Source organism: Aquarana catesbeiana, linkage group LG02 (genome assembly GCF_042186555.1).
Source record: "Aquarana catesbeiana isolate 2022-GZ linkage group LG02, ASM4218655v1, whole genome shotgun sequence".
In the NCBI taxonomy this organism is placed as follows: domain Eukaryota; kingdom Metazoa; phylum Chordata; class Amphibia; order Anura; family Ranidae; genus Aquarana; species Aquarana catesbeiana.
In genome coordinates this window covers 30201062-30223070 of record NC_133325.1, presented here as the reverse complement: position 1 = coordinate 30223070, position 22009 = coordinate 30201062, and the positions used below count along the sequence as shown (strand labels likewise).

At 43.8% G+C, this 22009-nt stretch overlaps 1 protein-coding gene across 1 annotated transcript in view; it reads right to left on the bottom strand.

Annotated features, from left to right (window-relative positions):
- Window positions 1-106: 106 nt before the first annotated feature.
- The window catches only part of LOC141126754 (ecto-ADP-ribosyltransferase 5-like), a 42317-nt gene continuing 20414 nt past the window's right edge, over window positions 107-22009 (bottom strand). The window contains exons 2-5 of the mRNA XM_073612729.1: window positions 14351-14421; window positions 12591-13281; window positions 9206-9238; window positions 107-8266 (exon numbers count right to left, since the gene is read on the bottom strand). Coding sequence (XP_073468830.1) covers window positions 8175-8266; window positions 9206-9238; window positions 12591-13281; window positions 14351-14421 — 887 coding nt within the window. The 3' untranslated portion in view covers window positions 107-8174. The remainder of the gene's footprint in view (window positions 8267-9205; window positions 9239-12590; window positions 13282-14350; window positions 14422-22009) is intronic.

The following is a 22009-nucleotide window of genomic DNA, read 5'->3' as shown; positions in this document are numbered from 1 at the left end:
AGTCAGGAAACAGTCCACAAATGTTGTTTTTGTATTTTATTAGGGGTTAATAAACTTGGGTGGGGGTGGGATGATTATGGGATGCCTACTTGGCTGGAACAAACTTCTTCAGGATCACTTCATCCATATACACTCCTCTTCCTCCAGCACATCACTTGCTTGCAGAAACAACACAGATCCAGCTGGAACATTGTTTGATGGATCTGGCAAGGCATTCAACCAGATCAAGCAAAAACCTTTTGCAGGCAGGGACCACAGGCCCCTTTGGTGTGTAGAGAAAAAGTCCCAGTGTCCAGCTACATTCCTGTGACTAATGATCCCAGCACCACCTCTTCAGGCACTGCCAGCACACCTGGCCACAGCTGCCCCTTTCATTAGCCCTCCTGGCTACTTCCCACAGTCCTCCCAGACTGTCACACTCACCAGCCTACCTGGCTAACTTCTCCTTGGAGACCTCCTGAACATGCTCGCTGGCTCCTGCTGTCCTCGCTCTTGCTCTTATGCCTCTGGACAGGACTCCTCTGTGTGTTTTGAGAGGATCCCTCCAGCATTTGAGCCCCAGACTAGGGGGTTACTCTCAAGGCCCACCAACAGCCTCCTCAGAACTCTGTCTCCAGCTTCCACCCGCACTCTCCTGTCCCTGCTGGCCTGACACAGAGTATTTAAGAGGCGCCCTCCCCCTGCCAGCTCATTTGGCTGGGGCCCAAGTCAAAACTCCAGGCAGCTCCTCCTAACCTCCCTCCCATTCTTCTGGAAGCTTCTCCAAAGTTCCAGCAAGTAGGGGGAGGTACCAGAGGCGCTGCCTGATGCGTAATCCAGCCTCACCAAGTCACTCACCCTGACCCAGATTCAACCCAGCCTGGCTCTCAGCCAAGCTAACAATTTACCTACACTAACAAACCTATTTACACTATTTTAGCACTAGAGGGTGCTATTGTACATATGTTTCTACATGGACTGTCAATAGATGGGGTTAGTGGAGCACCGCAGGAAAGGAAAAAAAAAAACTGTAGCTCCTGACTTTTAATATAAGGACACCCACCTGTCCATGGACCCCTTGCGATGTCAGCTACCCTAGCCTATTCATCAATCGGCTTTGGGTACAGGCGCCGGCATCTGTAGTAAGGGAAACAGGAAGTGAATCCCAAAAAATTAATACTAAAAATGTCGGGAACCAAAGTGTATTAGGTACATAAAAATACCACTTGATACTCATCCACTAACTCCTGATGAGAGTGGGACTCTGTGGCAATGGCCAGCCTATAAGGAAACAGAACCGTACCAAGGAGAGGGGTACGGTCCAAAGTACCACAAAAATGAGCCACAGAGATGTAGAAGCCAAACAAATAGAAAAACAGATGAAACTAAAAATTACAAAAGTTTATTATAGAGAGTATAACAAAATGATGAGGATTCACAGCCTGTTTTCTACTGTGCATGCGCAGGTCCCGCTGCTCTTTCTAAATGGTCCCACATGTCTTTTGGGACCTCTGTGTGTCCCAGAAGGCGGGGGGGGAGGAGGAGGGGCCAGAAATGTTGCAGAATGGTGTGTTGTGATCTTACCCGAAAGTGAAAGCGGGTACCTGTCGCTACCCTCTCCTCCTAAAAAAAAGTGCCAAATGTAGCAGTGGAGGGGGGGGTGCGAATAAGTGGGGCTTCCCCTTTTGGGCGGAGCGCCGCTGTAAGTAGATTTCAACCTGTTTATGCCAGCATCTCACAAGTATGCAATTTCACAGAAGTGGGACTTCTTCCAAATTGCTGCATAAATATGTGCTGGTGTTTGCGCTGGAAATGCACTCCATAGCCTGCTCCCACCATTGAGATTGAGAGCCCAGAGTCTCAGCTTCCAATCACATTATCAATCACAGGCTATCACAGTGATCACTCCATAAAAGACAACCTTGTACTCCCACTCTCCCTCTGAATGTAAGATTGTTTATGAACATTGATCAGACAGGAGATAGAGAGATGCAAAGTAACATTGTTTATAAACACTGATCAGACAGGAGATCGAGAGATACAAAGTAACATTGTTTATAAATGTAGCACCCTGGAGTTTAGGCAGGGTTGCTCCCCACAAATTTACTTGCCAGGAATAATTATCCTGGTTGATTGTTAGAGATCTGTTGATTTCTCCCTAAGTTTGACCTTGTTGAACTTTTCTCTTCTACCACTAGGTGGCCGGGTACTTGGTGGTACTGGATATTAGAAAGGGCAGCGCAAGGTCAGATTATGGGTATGTGGGGTATCTCAGCCAATGGGCAGGGGTTTTCTTGGATCACTTGGCCTTCTGGGAGAGCCTATATATTTTGGTGAAGTCAGGTGATCTATGTTCTGTGCCACCTGGATGGCTGTCTGGGTGGACGCGTGTCTTCTGCTAGGCCGGAGATTGGGCCTATCCCGGGCACATCTGGCTGCTAGGCTGTCTGAGGGCCTATCCAGAAGCAAGAGAGCAGTGTAGGGTTAGGATTGCGGCTTGCAATCCAACCAAAAGTGACGGTTCTGTCGGCCGGAGAACCTGTCGTGGTACGGAGGTAGAGGGGAAGCCATCGCCAGTAAAGGACCAACCACCTTTTTACCAGGGAAACTTTATTACCGGGGACCATGTTAACTGAAGCAAGTACCGGAGCAGCATTCTCACCAACGGTGAAGAATTGGGAAATTCAGTGGGTATCAAGCGAGGGACCCAGCCAGTGGAGGTGATGCTTGCAGAGCAGTCTTGCGTGTCAAGTCAGGGACCGAGCAGGCCAGTGGGGTGAAGCTTGAGAGGTATCTTGAGTGCCAAGCTAGGGGCCCAGCAGGGTGACGCTTGAGGAAGATACCACCAAGAAGATTGGAGGAACTCAAGGGATTCAGTGGCAGTAAATCAGATGGTCTAAGGAGAGAACGGGAGCTCAGTGGGCTGAAGGACTACAAGGAGCAATTGTAGTAGAAGTGAAAGAACTGTTATACTTTGTGTTAGGAACTGTTAACGACTGTTGCCATAGGAGACAGCATTCCTGCATGTGCAGATGTGGCGTCTTGCTGGATGCCTTTCCCTGCATGGCTATCCTCCTATTGAAGTCTCAGAGTCTTCCAATTAATCTTGCAACTACCTAAGGGCATGGGCGTCTGCAGAACTTTTTTTAGGGGGGATCACCCATGCTCCGCCCCTTTTTGTCAATGTCATGGAGGGGAGGGGATTGAGTGGGTGGTGACGGTGCCGTGATGGCAGGATATACATCTCTCTATCCTGCCATCTATCCCAGTAGGTCATCATTTTAGAATTACAATTATTACCCTCATATTGATGTGCTCAGTGATATATGTGTAGGGCAAACACCATTTTCCTACCTGGGTGACCTAGCACATGTGTATGTGTGTGTGGGTGGGATCGGGGGAGGCCTCTAAGAAAATTTATTATTGTTTATATGTCCATTTAAACAGTTTTTTAAAATATATTTATTCTTTTTTTTTCATGACTTTATTGTTATCACATAGGGGACCAATAGCCCCTATGTGATGGCATATAGGTGACAAGGTGGCGGGAGGTGGCACATCATAGTGGTTGTGGAAGTCATCAGCCAACATTTGGATTTACAAAAGTACACATACTTCTGGCTGCCAGGAGTGTGTTAAAAGAATATATCTCTGCGGTAGATTAAAAATCTGAAGCTCCAGAAAGTGGTTGGGGATTCAGATTTTGACCCCCCCCCCCCCCCTCCATATTGGCACCGATTGGTCTGATTGGGTCTTCCTGTCAGTTTTTCATTTTTTTCACCCGATCAGACGCTCTATTGTCCTCTATGGAGTGGTAGATGTAAACAGACTTGTGCCCGTTTACACCAGCCGACATCCAATCCAATCTGCCAAAAACAAACGAAGGGGATCTGTTCCCCTCTGTCTGGGCAGATGGGATTGGAGGGCAGTTGGGTGTAAACACACAAGTCTGTTTACACCTCACCACCCACAGAGCAGAGTGGGCTGTATGGGATCTGCTCAGCAGGGGATCAGCACACAGATCCCAAGCTGAGCAAGTAGATAGTAAAGCAGATTCTGTCCCTCTGTCCCCATGTAATCTTCTGTCTTGCCCCCATGTCCATTTCTGTCCCCATTTCTCTTTTTCCCTTGCACTCTGTCCCTTTGTTCCCTTCTATTCCTCATTTATAGAGGGTCCCCGTGGTGTATATGTCAGTGAGCTGTCTTATGCCGCGTACACACGGGCGGACTTTTCGACGGACTAGGTCTGGCGGACTTTTCGACGGACTTTCCGATGGACTTTTCGAATGAATGGACTTGTCTACACACGATCAACCAAAGTTCGACGGATTCGTACGTGATGACGTACGACCGGACTAAAACAAGGAAGTTGATAGCCAGTAGCCAATAGCTGCCCTAGCATTGATTTTTGTCCGTCGGACTAGCATACAGACAAGCGGACTTTTCGACCGGACTCTAGTCCATCGGAAAGATTTGAAACATGTTTCATTTCTAGGTCCGTCGAACTTTTGGGGAAAAAAAGTCCGCTGGAGCCCACACACGATCGAATTATCCGACGGACTCCGCTCCTCCGGACCAAGTCTGCCGCGGCATTATGCAAAGCAGCAAGATTTACATTTCATCCCTCCACTCTGTGCTGATCCCGCTCCTGTGCTTGCTGACTCCTCCCCCTAGTATCACTGGACTCCTCCCCCTTATCTCCCATCTCCAGTTCAGCAGCAATTGTTGACTCTGTGCTGGACTGGAGGCATTTCTGCTGGAATTGTTCAGTGCGGGGCTGGAGCCTGGAGAGAGAAAACCGGTTGTTCTGCCCTTCACCCGGAACTCAGAGAGAGAAGGGGCAGTAGCAGCCTGGAGTGGGGAGTAAATGGAAGCTTGTAAACTGGAGGCAGCGGCTGATGTTCACAGAATCACAGTGCGGTGCTGCATGTCACGGTGCGCGTTGTGTGACCTGGGCTGAGCTGGGTAAAGCGGGACTGGCGTCAGCATCAGCTTTTCTTGAGGGATCCCGTGGCTTTAGTGCCCTCCCTCTCCTGGTACCTTAAGGCGACTGCCTTTCCTCCCCTATGCTAGTGCCAGCTCTGCACCCACCCAGGATCAGCCTGGCCCCTGAGTGTGGGGACACCTTGCTCCAGGTGGGGCCCTAGCCCCCCCTTGCCCTTACCTGTGGATGCCCATGCCTAAGGGTGTCCCGGCCCTTACCCTTTCTTCCCCAAAAAAGTTTGTTACAAGAAATAAACTTTCTTTTGTATTCAAGAAGTGTCTGGCGCCCAATAACTTTAACTACTCTGCACCCACCATGCCTCACAACCCACTACATACAGAAGGATGTCAGCTATTCCTAGCCCTGGAGGTTTTCAATAGATCAAAGGAGGCCCGGTACCTTGCTACATAAACATTGATCAGATGGGAGATACAAAGTAACATTGTTACATTAGTATCACTTTCATTCATCTACAGATCAATGGGATAAGCTTCTTTCTGCATAGGCTGTCAGTTGAAGTTATCTGACAAGTAAGTACCATATAATATATATAATATGATCTTAATAATATTAACCCTTAGTTTATCATAAACAACCATAATTAACTCCTTCTTTCTCTTCTCCTCTTAACTATTAATTTCCTGTTTTTTTTTTTTTTTTTTTTTTTTTATTTATTTTTAGTAGTTTTTTCTAAAAGACAGAAAATTGAGAAAAAAGCCTTTATTATCATTTGTAAATAACTTTGTATTGCTTTGTACCAGAATCAAAATTTTTGTGTCATTTTTTTGGGGAGCTGCACCTCGCTGTCCCTTTATACATAAAAACAACTTTAGTGTTCCAGCACTGTTAAGGACACTCCACCCAGCTCTACTCGCTGTCGCTGACGTGTTTCAACACCTACTGGGGCAGAATCATAGAGCTCTGTGAAGCATATTAGATGGATGTCGTATCCTCAACATTGCTGGATTAATAGAGTTATTTTTATGACTAAACAGAACAGAACTAACAGAACAGCGGTGTGCAGCTTCCTTTTATGGTAAGTAGACAGGTTTAAAGGGATTGTAAAGCTTTGTGTTTTTTTTTCACCTTAATGCATCCTATGCATTAAGGTGAAAAAACACCTCGCACTCTCCGCCCCCCCCCCAGCCCCCGTTTTACTTACCTGAGCCCCAAATCTCCATGGGCGCGATACCGCGTTGCTTTCCCCCAGCTCCTGTGGGCTCTTCATTGGATGATTGATAGCAGCGCAGTCATTGGCTCCTGCTGCTGTCAATCAAATCAATGACGCTGCGTGCTGGGGGGCGGGGCCGAGTGATACACTCGGCGGCTATGGCCGCCGAGTGTATCACACGGGAGCGTGCCCGCAAGCTAACCCCCTTGGGAGAGCGCTTCCCAGAGGGGGGATAGCTCTTGCGGGGAGGAGCCGAGACAGCCGTCGAGGGACCTCAGAAGATAAGGATCGGCGCCACTCTGTGCAAAAAGAACTGCACAGTGGAGGTAAGTATGACATGTTTGTTATTTAACCCCCCTAGCGGTATTCCTGAGTCTGGCTCGGGGTGGATTTTCAATACCAAAAGCGGTATCCCCAAGCCAGACTCGGGATCGCATCGCAGGATCCATGTAGAGGTTACTTACCTTGTCCCCAGGATCCTGCGATGTCTCCCCGCTGTGATCGGCGAGCCGCCATGTCTCACCCGATTCACAGTGCCGAGCTCCGTTCCCTGCGAGCGTTGCGACGCACAGGGACGGAGTTCGGCGCCAAAATCAAAAGGTAAAAAACACAGTATAGATACAGTATACTGTAATCTTACAGATTACATTACTGTATCAAATAATTACACATCCCCTTTGTCCCTAGTGGTTTGTCCAGTGTTCTGCATGCAGTTTTATATTATAAATACTATTCTTTCTGTCTGGAAACTGGAGATTGTCCATAGCAACTAAAACTGACCCTTTACATCAAAAGTGGTTTTAGACCAGCTAGAAAACAGCGATAATAAATTAGAATCACGTGCAGAGTTGAGCGATAGAGATTTGTGGGGAAATCTGTCATCAAACACTAAAAGTAACGTAAGCGACAATTCTGCAACTGAGCAAATTTCAGTGTTTTTGATTTGATTACAATATTGAATAATTTTTATTATTATTATATTATTATTTGTTATAATTATTTATAGTTATTTATTATATTATAATTTTTTATTTCGTTTTTCAAACTTTATCATACCCAGGATGTCTACTAGACTCTTGTTTGGACAGATTTAAGTGAATTATTTCTAAGAATTACAGACCTATAATATAAAACGCCAAATTTCTGTGCAAAATAATTGTACAGCTTTCAGCATCAAAAATCTGAAACAATCATACCACCAGAGAGGTTAAAAAAAAAATGAACCTATACAACCCCTTTAAGGGAGTTTAAAACAATATGAATTTCCCCAAATAAAATATGGCCCTGATCAGTGGTGGCTGTTTTTTTTTGTAGGGGGGGGCAGCAAACAACCACCCACCCCCAATCAGCCGGCGGCACCTCCCTCCCCCCACACGGTGGCGGACAGCGGGTGGATTGCGGGCTCTTATGAGCGGCGGGTTGCAAGCTCCTACGGGCAGTGGGCAGGTTGTAGGCTTTTACGGGCAGCAGGCGGGTTGCGGGCTCCTACGGGCGACAGGCAGCAGCTCCTGTGTCCTCTCCTTTATCACGCCGGCTTCCGCCGTGCGTCTCCTCTCTCCTCCTCCTAAGCATCCGATAGGATTGCCTGTCCTTTCAGCCAATTGAGTGATGGGTCTCAAGACCAGCTTCCTGATTGGCCGGGAGGAGGATCAGTGTGGCAAACGTGTGGCTGTGTGGCATATTCATTTGCTATTGTCACACAACTAGGTGGGCTCGGAGTGCAGTGCTCTGCGCCCCAAGCCCACTCTTTTTTGAAGCCTATTAGAGCCTCAAAAAAGCCTTCAAAAAACAACACCCACTCCATTGGAATCCATGCGTCCGGCACCCTGCATGTAGATCAGGGGGGCCGGACGCATGGATGGGGGGGGGGGGCGACCGTGCACCCCTAATGGTTGGGCAGCTCCTGGTCCTGATGTAAATAAGCCCCAAAATATGTACAAAAAATGCTAAATTTTTTTGTCTTATATAAAAATACAATCCAGTAAGTAACATGGTGGACATAGTTGGTCCCATGATGGGATTCCATATTGTCTCATGACCTCAGGAGGAACTGACCAATAGGATGCTCAGGGTGAGGGTCAGTGCTGGAAGGATTAGCAGAATTCTGTGGTCAGTGTACAAGAGTCCCGCAGCTGGAAAAATAAATGTAATTAATATTAGATATGATACACAGGTGTTGAGCCAATCATCACACACATTATTCATGTTATCATGTTAGGTACAAGCGTGCTAAGAAATGTCTCTTCCAGGTATTTATCCAAAGACATCTCAGTACTTCCCCTGACAATGTCTGCATTGGCTTTTCACTCCAAAAGGACTGTGCCATCTTTGTTCAGGTATCATACAGGATCACCATCTACTTGCTGAACTGAGATGCCGGCTCAAAGATGACTCAATCATGTAAATCCTGGAGCCTGTGCAGTTCATGGTTGTGATCACAGACTAATCCCTGCTGCAGCCTCTCACCTTAATGGCATATATAATTGTATTATTTATCATTAAAAAAAAATCCTTTTTCTTCAAAAAAATAAATTTTCCCCATTTTTTTTTTTTTTTTTCATCTTTATCTGAATGCTGTTGATCTCCTACAGCTCTTCTACTTTTGTTTATAGTAACACTACTCTTTTTTTTTTTTTTAACTAATCAAAATAGAAATTTTGTTTCTAATTTTGTTAGATTTTTTTTTTTTTTTTTTGTCTATGAATTGCATAAAAAAATTATATATATATATATATATATATATATATATATATATATATATATATATATATATATATATATATATATATATATATATATATATATTTTTTTTTTTTTTGCAAGACAATAAAAGAAAGCCTTTTTGGCCCTAAAAAAAAATGACATATGTGTTAAGTAGTTTTGGATTAAACTGCCCATAGCAGAAATGTAAAAATTGCTCCGGTGATTGTGTGCAGGAGCTAAACTACTAAACAAATGTCATAGGTAACATTGTCAGGTGTCAGAGAGTAAGTTTGTCAGGGGGCCATGACAATTTTGTAGTTGCACCCCATGATTTGTAGTTACACCCCTCGCCCCTCCCTCTCTCTTACCTGAGCTACAAATCGGCTTTTTTCTTTTTTCACCTGAGGAAAGAAAAAAAAAAGTGATTCAAAGAGGTTCAACAGGGTAGTCATGTCTTTGTTGACTGAATAAAATGTAAATCTGAATTCCAGGCAAACAGCTAAATAAGGACCAGGCCTTTTTCTGACATTTGTTGTTTACAACCAAAAATCTGTATTTTTTCCTACAAAATTACTGGATACCCCCAAAACATAGATAGATAGATAGATAGATAGATAGATAGATAGATAGATAGATAGATAGATAGATAGATAGATAGATAGCACCCTAGAGAATAAAATGGCGGTTGTTGCAACTTTTTATATCACACGCTTTCTGCGCAGTGTTTTTTCAAACACAATGTTGCACTGAGTAAATAGATACCTAATAAGCCATGCTTTAAAATTTTGCGCACTCGTGGAATGGCGACAAACTACCGTACTGAAAAATCTCCATACGTGACCCTTTCAAAATTCCTACAGGTTACCAGTTTAGAGTTACAGAGGAGGTCTGGTGCTCACGGCGATACCTCAAATGTGTGGTAAAAACACCATTTAAATATGTGGGCTTGACCTATGTATGCGTTCACTACTGCACGTAGGGACGGGAGGGTGCTTTAAATTTTACACACACACACTAAAATAGTAAATACATAAAGATATATAAAACCTTTATAACAAAACCGTTTCTCTGATCTTCACCTCAGGAACACATCTTCCATTGATGCAGAATGTTATTAAAGTGATTGTAAAGGTAAACTAAAAAAACAAAAAAAAAACAAACAAACATATCATACTTACCAAATGGTATTGCCCCATGCATAGATCAATGTGGAGCTGGACAGCTCTGGACCCCATAAGGATTGCATGATCTGCTATGGCTCTAGCTACACCATTAACTTGTTAGTGCCATCTGTTGACCCTTTAAGTGCCCAGGAGGATTCTGTATCATGTGACCACTGTGGGAGGTCTCCCGCAGTGGTGGTCACATGATGCACAGTGAGCGTGCTCCCAGCACAAAACTTCCTGCCACTGTGAAGGCATACGTGTGGCGGCTGGGCATTAAAGTCCACCTTTCTTGCTGCCACATGCATGTTACGTGGTTGGAAACAAGTTAATGAAGGTTTTATAGGGGCAACCGAAGAGTTGTTGCCATAGGGGCATAGGGGCTAATACTATGCTAATACACTGTGCACAAGGGCATGAGGATAGATACCTCTAAAACAGAAAAACAGAGGTTAGTATCACTTTAACAGATGGTACAGGGTCTAGTTTCAGTATTGTAGGGGGAAAATAGGGCTTGTATCCCTAAAGTGGGGAGCAATAGGACTGGGACCAGACCACCATAGTAACAGAATGTAGTGGCATATAGGGACATGCTAGCACCACTAAAGTGGAGAGCAATGGGACTGGAACCACCATAGTAATGAGAAATAGTGGCGTAAAGGGCTAGTACTACTAAAGTATAGAGCAATGAAAATGGGACCACCATAAGAATGGGAAGCAGTAGTGGCATATAGAGCTTGTACCACTAAAGTAGGGAGCAATGGGACTGGGACCACCATAACAATTGGAAGTAGTGGCATAGAGGGCTAGTACTAATAAAATAGGGAGCAGTAAGACTGTGTCTGTCCACCATAGTAATGGGAAGTAGTGGTATATAGAGCTAGTACCACTAAAATAAGGAGCAATGGGACTGGAACCACCATAGTAATGGGAAGTAGTGGCATCTAGGGCTGTTACCAGTAAAGTAGGGAACAATAAGTCTGTGTCCACCATAGTAATGGGACATAGTGATATATAGGGTTAGTACCGCTAAAGTAAGGAGCAATGGAACTGAAACCACCATAGTAATGGGAAGTATTGGCATATAGAGCTAGTACCACTAAAGTAAGGAAAAATGAGACTGGAACCACCATAGTAATGGGAAGAATTGGCATATAGGGCTATTACTAGTAAAGTAGGGAGCAATAAGACTGAGACCACCATAGTAATGGGAATTGGTGGTGAATAGGCCTAGTACCAGTAAAGTAGGGAGCAATAAGACTGTGTCCACCATAGTAAAGGGAATTAGTGGTATATAGGGTTAATATCACTAAAATAAGGAGCAATAGGACTGGAACACCCCTAATAATAGTAAGTAGTGGCATATAGGGCTTTTACCAGTAAAGTGGGGAGCAATAAGACTGGGACAACCATAGTAATGGGAAGTAGTGGCTTATAGGGCTATTACCAGTAAAGTGGGGAGCAATAAGACTGAGACAACCATAGTAATGGGAAGTAGTGGCATATAGAGCTAGTACCACTAAAGTAGGGAGCAATAAGACCGGGTCCACCATAGTAATGGGAAATAGTGGCATACAGACATAGTACCAGTAAAGTAGGAAGCAATAGGACTGGGTCCACCATAGTAATGGGAAGCAGTGGTATATAAGGCTAGTACCAGTAAAGTAGGGAACAATAAAACCGGGTCCACCATAGTAATGGGAAGTAGTGGCATACAGGCCTAGTGCCAGTAAAGTAGGGAGCAATAAGACTGTGTCCACCATAGTAATGGGACATAGTGATATATAGGGTTAGTACCGCTAAAGTAAGGAGCAATGGGACTGAAACCACCATAGTAATGGGAAGTATTGGCATATAGAGCTAGTACCACTAAAGTAAGGAAAAATGAGACTGGAACCACCATAGTAATGGGAAGAATTGGCATATAGGGCTATTACTAATAAAGTAGGGAGCAATAAGACTGAGACCACCATAGTAATGGGAATTGGTGGTGAATAGGCCTAGTACCAGTAAAGTAGGGAGCAATAAGACTGTGTCCACCATAGTACAGGGAATTAGTGGTATATAGGGTTAGTATCACTAAAATAAGGAGCAATAGGACTGGAACACCCCTAATAATAGTAAGTAGTGGCATATAGGGCTTTTACCAGTAAAGTGGGGAGCAATAAGACTGGGACAACCATAGTAATGGGAAGTAGTGGCTTATAGGGCTATTACCGGTAAAGTGGGGAGCAATAAGACTGAGACAACCATAGTGATGGGAAGTAGTGGCATATAGAGCTAGTACCACTAAAGTAGGGAGCAATAAAACCGGGTCCACCATAGTAATGGGAAATAGTGGCATACAGACATAGTACCAGTAAAGTAGGGAGCAATAGGACTGGGTCCACCATAGTAATGGGAAGTAGTGGTATATAAGGCTAGTACCAGTAAAGTAGGGAACAATAAGACAGGGTCCACCACAGTAATGGGGAGTAGTGGCATACAGGCCTAGTGCCAGTAAAGTAGGGAGCAATAGGACTGGGTCCACCATAGATATAGGAAGGGTGGACACATCTGGACAGGAAAGTGACACCCCGGCTCTGCTCACCTCCTAGGTACGCACAGTTGTAGTAGCTGCACTGCTGCCCGCTGCTTCTCAGGACATACAACGTTTCTGACTTTTTTATAGTATGGAACGTCTCCGCCACCGGAATCAGAACCTCCTCTTCCATAAAGTCAGAGAAAGCCTCCACGTTTACCCCAAAACAGGTGAATATGGTGAACATGGTGTTGACACCAAACCTCTGGGCGGTCTTTCGGTTCAGAGATGACGATGCAAATTGCCCGAAACGCAGTTCTAATGACACGTTCTTGTACTTCATCCAAGATCCCCGATAGGCCTGTGAGCCATCATCACAGCCGCCCCCAAGCACTTGCAGCGCCCTGGTGAGGTAGAAATGAATAGCCTTGAAATGGAATCGGTCCATGTAGTGCTGCCGCGATCGGCCTGCGATGGACACGTTGCGGTTCAGCTGTTGGTAGATGGGGAAGGGGCTCTCCCTGGTGTACACAATGAGTGAGATCCCATACTCGTCCTTGAAGTCGGGTGGGAAAATGTTGGATTGTTTTACGATCGCCCACCTCTGCTCTGCCAAGTACCACATTATAGCCAATGGCTTGTATTTCTTCTCCTGCTCCAGAACCTTCGCCATTTCCTGCTCCATCTGCCGCGCACAGCCGAGGTACTGATCATCGAAGGCATTGCTCATCATGGTGAGATCCACGGCCTGGCAAACAATCTGCAAAAGACAAAATCAGAGACAGACAGACTAATGCAAAGGGGTGGATTTACTAAAGGCAAATAGACTTTGCATTTTGCAGGTGCAGTTGCTCCAGAGCTTAGTAAATGAGGTGAAGCTTCAGTTTGCAAAGAATACCCAATCACATGCAAGGGAAAAAAAACACATTTTTTGCACATGATTGGATGAAGGACGTCATCAGAGTTTCCCTCATTTACTAAGCTCTGGAGTAACTGCACTTGCAAAGTGCTCAGTCTATTTGCCTTTAGTAAATCAACCCCAGTGTATAAGCATTAACATAGACCTAGCATCAAATATAATTGCTTATGATAAACGCAGCATGCTGAGGGGAATATCAGTGCAACCATCTTGTAGAGATCACAGTACTTCCCCTAACAATGCCTTCATCAATTTTTCTCTCTGGAAGGATGGCGACATCTTTGTTCAGGCATCAATTAGAGTCACCATCTACTTCCTGAACTAATATGGCGGCTCCGAGATGACACAATCATATAAATCCTTGTGTCTGTGTTCACAAAATCTTGGACACACATCAGCCTCTTACCTGCAAAGTTACAATGTTGCAGTCTGATCACTGGGGGAGAGGCGACTGAGGAAATGCTTCCTCCTGCCTGCAGCTCACCGATGATGTCATCTTAGGCTAGGCAAAGGCACTGATTGGAGCTCAAGGATGGCTTTTTAATGATAGAAGGCGGAGCCTTTCTGAGAAATTATACTGTTTCTGTATTTATGTAGGCTTGTATTGGGTTACTTTACCATATTTTGAAATCTAACACAGCCTTTCAAATTAAAAACAATATTTAAATAGATATAAATAATATATAAAATAATAAATCTCCAGAGACTCAAATATGCATTCCAAATAACTACTATATTATTGTGAAGAACAAAAAAAAAGGATAGATAGATAGACAGATAGATAGATAGATAGATAGATAGATAGATAGATAAATAGATAGATAGATAGATAGATAGATAGATAGATAGATAGATAGATAGATAGATAGATAGATAGATAGATAGATAGATAGATGTAATAGACTGTTACCTGCACCGATAAAAGTAATTGTAGGGTGCGTAGTACTTCCAGATATTTCAATATCATGATGGCGAGGTCGGCTATGAGAAGGAAATAATTAGAATGATCTTTTTATTTCTCTACAATTGGAGTCAGTAGACACAGATTAGAGACAATGGTGGGTCATACAATGATCCACTAATAGGGGAATAACAAGATACATACCCTATATTACCAAAAGTATTGGGACGTCTGGCTTTACACGCTCATTAACTTCAATGGCATTGCAGTCTAATGCCCTGTACACACGGTCGGATTTTCCGATGGAAAATGTGTGATAGGACGTTGTTGTCGGAAATTCCGACCGTGTGTAGGCTCCATCACACATTTTCCAACGGCTTTTCCGACCCACAAAGTTTGAGAGCAGGATATAAAATTTTCCGACAACAAAATCCATTGTCGGAAATTCCGATCGTGTGTACACAAATCCGACGGACAAAGTGCCACGCATGCTCAGAATAAATAAAGGGATGAAAGCTATTGGCAACTGCCCCGTTTATAGTCCCGACGTACGTGTTTTACGTCACCGCGTTTCGAACGATCGGATTTTCCGACAACTTTGTGTGACCGTGTGTATGCAAGACAAGTTTGAGCCAACATCCGTCGGAAAAAATCCTGGGATTTTGTTGTCGGAATGTCCGAACAAAGTCCGACCGTGTGTACGGGGCATAAGTCTGTTGGGTTCAACATTGAGTTGGCCCACCATTTGCAGCTTCAACTCTTCTGGGAAGGCTGTCTACAAGGTTTAGGAGTGTGTCTATGGGAATGTTTGACCATTCTTCCAGAAGCGCATTTGTGAGGTCAGTCACTGATGTTGGACGAGAAGGCCTGGCTCGCAGTGTCCGCTCTAATTCATCCCAAAGGTGCTCTATGGGGTTGAGGTTAGGACTCTGTACAGGCCAGTCAAGTTCCTCCACCCCAAACTCTCTCATCCATGTCTCTATGGACCTTGCTTTGTGCATTTGTGCACAGTCATGTTGGAACAGGAAGGGGCCATCCCCAAACTGTTCTCACAAAGTTGGGAGCATGAACTTCCCAGAGAAGTTGAAGCTGTTATAGCTGCAAAGGGTGGGCCAACTCAATATTGACCCCTACGGACTAATGCAGCGTACACACGAGCAGACTTTTCGACCGGACTGGTCCGACGGACCGAGTCCGGCGGACAATCCGATCGTGTGTGGGCTTCATCGGACCTTCAGCGGACTTTTCCAGTCGAAAATCTGACGGACTTTAGATTTAGAACATGCTTCAAATCTTTACGTCGTAACTCCGCCGGACCCAGAAATCCGCTCGTCTGTATGCTAGTCCGATGGACAAAAAACGTCATCATGTACGAATCCATCAGACTTTGGTGTGATCGTGTGTAGGCAAGTCCGTTCATTAAAAAGTCTGTCAGAAGGGGGGCGGAGCCGGCGGCCGGAGCTGATGGTGTAGTGTGAGGAGAGCTCCGTCACATCAGGAGACTTTCAGCAACTAATAGCGGCGTGTGTCACCCGAAAACTGGCCCCTCAGGCAGCGGAACACAAGGGGATACCGATACTAATGATGGCCAAACGCAAGGAGAGAGAGGGACCCAGGAAACTAACAGACTTCTACACCACAGTCCCGGGCAGAGTCTCTCAAAATGGCGCCGGCGCGGGAGACGTCTCTCCTCAGCACAGCCGTCCTCACAGTGAAACAGCCTGTACTGACACTGGTGAGTTGCCTGTGTCAGGCACTACTCCTCTATCACCCCCATCTGCCTCAAATAGTCCCCTTAAACAAAAAAGGAGACTCAGTTCTCCCGCTGATGACACAAATCAATTAGACACAGAGGTACAGGACATGGAGCAAACTGACATGTATTCACAAAAGCTGGACGCCCTGCCTGCCTCTGGTCTGTCTCTGACTGATACCATGATGAAAGAGATGATCCTTACCCTGAGAGGAGCAATCCAGCAGGATATTACTAAGCTTACACGATCCACAAATAGAGAACTGACAGCTCTGGGGGACAGGGTTAATTATGTAGAGAATAAAATGAGTGATTTCTATGAAGCTCACAATGAACTTGTGGATGCTCACATGGAACTAGCAGACAAATTCACAGCTCTCCACCTAAAAGTCAAAGACCTCGAGGACCGCTCACGCAGAAATAACGTGAAATTTAGGGGGATCCCCGAGTCGGTAAAACCATCTGAATTGCGCACTTTTCTCCAACAATTAATGATAAAAGCTATGCCGTCCCTTACACTTGCAGATGTCATTATTGACAGAGCCCACAGGCTGCATAAACCACCTCATCTCCCTGAGAAGATCCCTAGAGACGTCATTGCCAGAATACATTTCTTCTACATCAAAGACCAACTCATGAGATTCTCCAGACAAAATAATACACTTCCAGACCCCTATGCAGGGATCACAATATATGCAGACCTCTCCCAAGCCACTATGAAGGCCAGGAACAACCTGATTCCTATCACAAAACTGCTGAGGAATCATAAAATACTTTACAGATGGGGCTTCCCCACTAAGCTCATGCTGGAAAAAGATAACGCATGGTATACCATTTCGTCCCTGGAAAAGGGCTTGGAACTGATGCGCAATTGGGGACTCCTTCCCCGTGAAGCCTACCCAGAATCCTCGGATTCTGCAACTTCCAGATCAGGCTCTAATTCCTACCGCAACAATAAAGGGTACCGTGACGGCTGACCACCACCGTGCTCAACATATGAGGCCAACTACCTGGAAAAATTTCGAAAGAATCTCCCCTTGGTTCACCAATTGAAAACACGCATATATATCCTACCACACAAGTCGCCTGATGTTCGGCTGCACTGGAAATTATTTTCATGATTTTACCCCACTATTGTTTTTGGGATATTCCCGAATCCATCCAATTGAAGTTTATTGTTTTATATTCCTTTTTTCTGTTTCTCGTTTTTATTTTTTTGTTAGTCAATCCCACATTCTTGTGGAACATTCACATAAACGTACTAGCCCACTCCACTGCACTGGAATCCATTCCTAAATCACATCAAGTACCTCCATGCACCACTAGATGTCGCCAGAGCACCATTGAAGTTAACAATGTCCATTAAAGTGATGTCCATCAACGCAAGAGGTCTCAACAGCCCATTTAAACGTCGTATGCTATGGAAGACGGCCTTAGAAATGAACTGTGACATTCTTTGTGTGCAAGAAACACATTTCTTGGATCAGAACCCCCCTCAATGCTCCCACAACAAGTTTTCACATGTCTTCACAGCAAATGACTCTAGTAAACATAATGGTGTCCTTATAGCCATTAAGGATTCTATTACATTTAAATTAATAGATAAACAGCTAGATAGCCATGGTAGGTATATTATCTTAATTGCTGAAATCAATAGCAATATTTATACATTAGTAAATCTGTATGCCCCTAACAAGAAAACAATGAAGTTTCTCCGTCAAACTCTACAAAAAGCTAAAAGGTTGAAAAAGGGTAACCTGTTGATATGTGGAGATTTTAATTTAATTTTAAATGATGTACTTGACTCCTCCTCTGTGGGGCGAAGACGTAGACCATCCCTGGGTAACTATTGCCTAGAAGAAGAATTATACGATCCTTGGCGATGTCTCCGCACCACAGAGCGGGATTACACTTATTTCTCACCAGTCCATAGAAATTATTCCAGGATAGATTTCTTTCTTACAGACAAATACACATTACAAAAGGTGACAAAGGCAGATATCTACAATATTACCTGGTCCGACCACGCCCCCATAACGATCGAATTACTAGACACAGCCAAGACTACTTTTACACCTCTGTGGCGCAATAATACTTACCTCCTCTCCCAACCCCGAATTCAAAAAGAATTCAATAAACAACTTGAAGAGTATTTTACATTTAATGAGCAACCGGGAATCCACCTGACTACAGTTTGGTGCGCTCACAAAGCCTTCTCTAGAGGCTTACTGATTCAAATAGCAGCCAGGGAAAAAAAGAAAAAAACGCAACTTATATCGAGACTTCAAGAACGAATCGCTGACCTAGAGAATAAACACAAAAAACACAATGACCACTCTCTATTACAGCAACTAAATTCCTGTCGGGAAGAACTAAAACAAACATTGAAATCTGACTATGACCTTTACTTTAAAAGGCTCAAGCTTTCATATTATTCCTAGAACAATAGGGCAGGGAAACTATTAGCCTCTCAACTAAAGAAGAGGCACAACCGCACAAACATCTCGGTGATTAAACACCACAATAATAATCATTCATATCACAATCCTAAAGATATTGCCAATACCTTCAAAGATTATTATGAATCTTTATATAACCTCAAACTAGACAAGAACATTCACCAACCCACTGAGACTGAAATTAATGAGTTCCTCAGAAAGATTGACCTCCCCTCCATAGACACAAATTCACTACAACTATTAAACAAACCCTTTACTGCGGCTGAAGTTCATGAAGTGATTAAACATTTACCTAAACATAAAGCCCCTGGAGCAGACGGCTTTTCAGCCGAATACTATCAAGCGTTCTCATCAACGCTCGCCCCCAAACTAGTAGACATCTTCAACATAGCTGCAAATACTGGCACATTTCCCAGTGAAATGCTTCAAGCTATTATAGTGACTATACCAAAACCAGGAAAAGACCCCTCCTTACCACATAATTACAGGCCCATCTCATTACTAAATTCCGATCTAAAAATCTTCGCCAAAGTACTAGCAAACAGATTATTATATATAACCCCCACCCTTATAGGACTGGAGCAGGTGGGATTTGTCAAAGGTAGGCAGGCCCCGGATAGTACTAGAAGAATGATTAACTTACTTAGATACGCAGAAATCAAACATACACCCAGTATATTCGTAACCCTAGACGCAGAAAAAGCGTTTGATAGAGTCCATTGTACATACCTATCTCACACGCTCTCCAAATTTGGCCTAAATGGATTTTTACACTCAGCCATCATGTCACTTTACTCGAAGCCCTCAGCCAGAGTATATGCATCTGGTATACTTTCTGACTCTTTCAACCTTACCAATGGTACCCGTCAAGGTTGCCCCCTATCCCCTATAGTATTCTCCCTAGCCATAGAACCCTTAGCAGAACTTATCAGAAATACTGTTGAAATTAAAGGACTCCAGGTAGGTCTTAAAGAACACAAAATAGGGCTCTTTGCAGACGACATAATCCTTACCCTGACCAACCCTGAGTACTCCCTACCCAAAGCCACAGAACTCTTACATCACTTTGGGGATATAACATACTACAAACTCAACACTTCCAAATGCTATGCCCTACCTCTAAATATAACTGAGAACAGTAAAGACAACCTTAAAGAAATATTCCCCTGCAATTGGGACTCACCCTCTATCAACTATCTAGGTATCCAATTGACTCACCCTATATCTAAATTATACACTGCCAACTTCCCTCCCCTTCTAGCACACATACAGGCAGAATTCTCCCAAATCTCTAAATTTTACCTAACCTGGGTTGGACGTATAGCTGCATATAAAATGCAAATACTTCCCAAACTACTCTATCTCTTCAGAACCATCCCGATCCCAATTCCACAAAAATTTTTCTCGGATTTGGCGTCACTCTTGAACAAATTTATCTGGCAACACAAAAAACCCAGAATTGCACTGACGACTCTATATAAACCAAGAACACTCGGAGGAGGGGGTCTACCAAATGCTTATGCCTACCATCAAGCTTCCTTATTGGACCAACTGAAGTTTTGGTTCTCCTGTCGAGAGGACAACCTATGGTCCCACATAGAACAACATGTCACACCAGGTCATGACCTTATAGCGCTTCTTACGGCATCCACCATTCATCATAAACCCGTAATACCGGCCTACCCAACAGTACAAGCATCACTTGAGGCTTGGTCCCTCCTGACTAAAAATAATTTTACAGATGAACCATCCCACACATTGCACTTACCTCTCACAGCCTATGCATACCTCATACCAAATTTTTCAACTCACCACTGGAAACAAAAAGGCATCCACTACGACACTGCAGATCTAGTGAACCCTACAGCAGTGGACACCTTTATGATTCAACAAATTAAACAATATAATAAAAAATACCCAACCACTACCACAAAAATTCCATTAATTATATGGAATTTTCTAATGAACAAGCACAAATCTACTGCTAAAGGTATATCGCTGTGCTATAGATATTGCAACTTCCACACTACACGAACCAAGATCCCAACCATGCATAAGTGGGAAATAGAACTGCAAAAGTCCTTTACACTGCCACAATGGCTCACAGCTATTAAATACAATAGTACATCTTCAGCGTGTGTAGACCACTGGGACAACTCCCATAAAATTCTTCATAGATGGTACATAACTCCCATGCGCCTACACACTATGAACTCCTCTTTATCCCCACTATGCTGGAGGAATTGTCATAATAATGGAAACCTATTACACGTCATGTGGCACTGTAGAGTTCTGAAAAACTACTGGACAGACGTATTCTCTCTACTCTCAGACACAACCAACTCCCAATGTACTCCCTCTCCAGAACTAGCACTACTATGCCTGGGGATAGACTCCTTCCCATATACACACAGAAAAGTGGTGGTACATATACTATTTGCAGCTCGTATATCTATAGCAGCGAAATGGAAATCCACTACCCCACCAGATATAAAGGAAGTTATCGCCAGGGTAAATTCACAAATTCTGGGATATCTGGCTATCAAAGCACAATCCCGTCTTGCGTTGATGAAACTAAAATTAATTGGTAATTGGAAAAAGACCACATCTATTGGTGTTACATTACATCCAGTGCAGGAAATTACGTTTTATCAATATTGAATAGTTATGTTTAGTTATATTTTTTAATTTGGTTTGATTAAACATTTAATGTTTATACGAAGCTGTTACAACCACTATATTCTAATTGATGTTGGTATTGTTATCAATGGCTTTAGGTTCAAGTACTTTTGTTGCTATTGATATGTAACCAATATGAGGCGACCATATCCTGGGTCGCATTCACCAGTCCTGGAAGGGCATACATATAGCCTGCTCACAGTATGTTCCCGGTAGGGGTGACAGGCTCTTTATGTTATTTTATCTCCCTGACCGAACTCTCCAGGCACTACAACTCAGATTAAAGACTCCACAGTTATTATTTTTTGTTTTACCTCAAGAACCTAATCTACTCAGATGTGCTTACATTATTTCTTTATTGAAAATATGAACATCTTTGTATACCTACTATATCTGTATTTGTACAAAAAACTTTTAATAAAAATCTTAAAGTTGAAAAAAAAAAAAAGTCTGTCAGAAGTCCGCCAAAAGTCAGTTGAAAGTCTGTCGGACAGGCCGTCGGACTTTTGTTGTTGAATAGTCCGCCCGTGTGTACACGGCATAAGACTGGGATGCCATTAGAGTTCATGTGTGTGTAAAGGCAGGCGTCCCAATACTCCTGGCAGGAAAACAAGCAGTCTTAAAAAATATGCCTAACGCCATGTTGTGCACATATGTTTAGACGCGGCCAGTATTTGGGCAATGTTTAGGTAAGTTCTGCCCGAAAACTCCTTTCCCGAATGCACTGGTGGTGCGTTTTTTTTTTTTTTTTTCCAGCCTCTAAATGCTCCTCTTCTA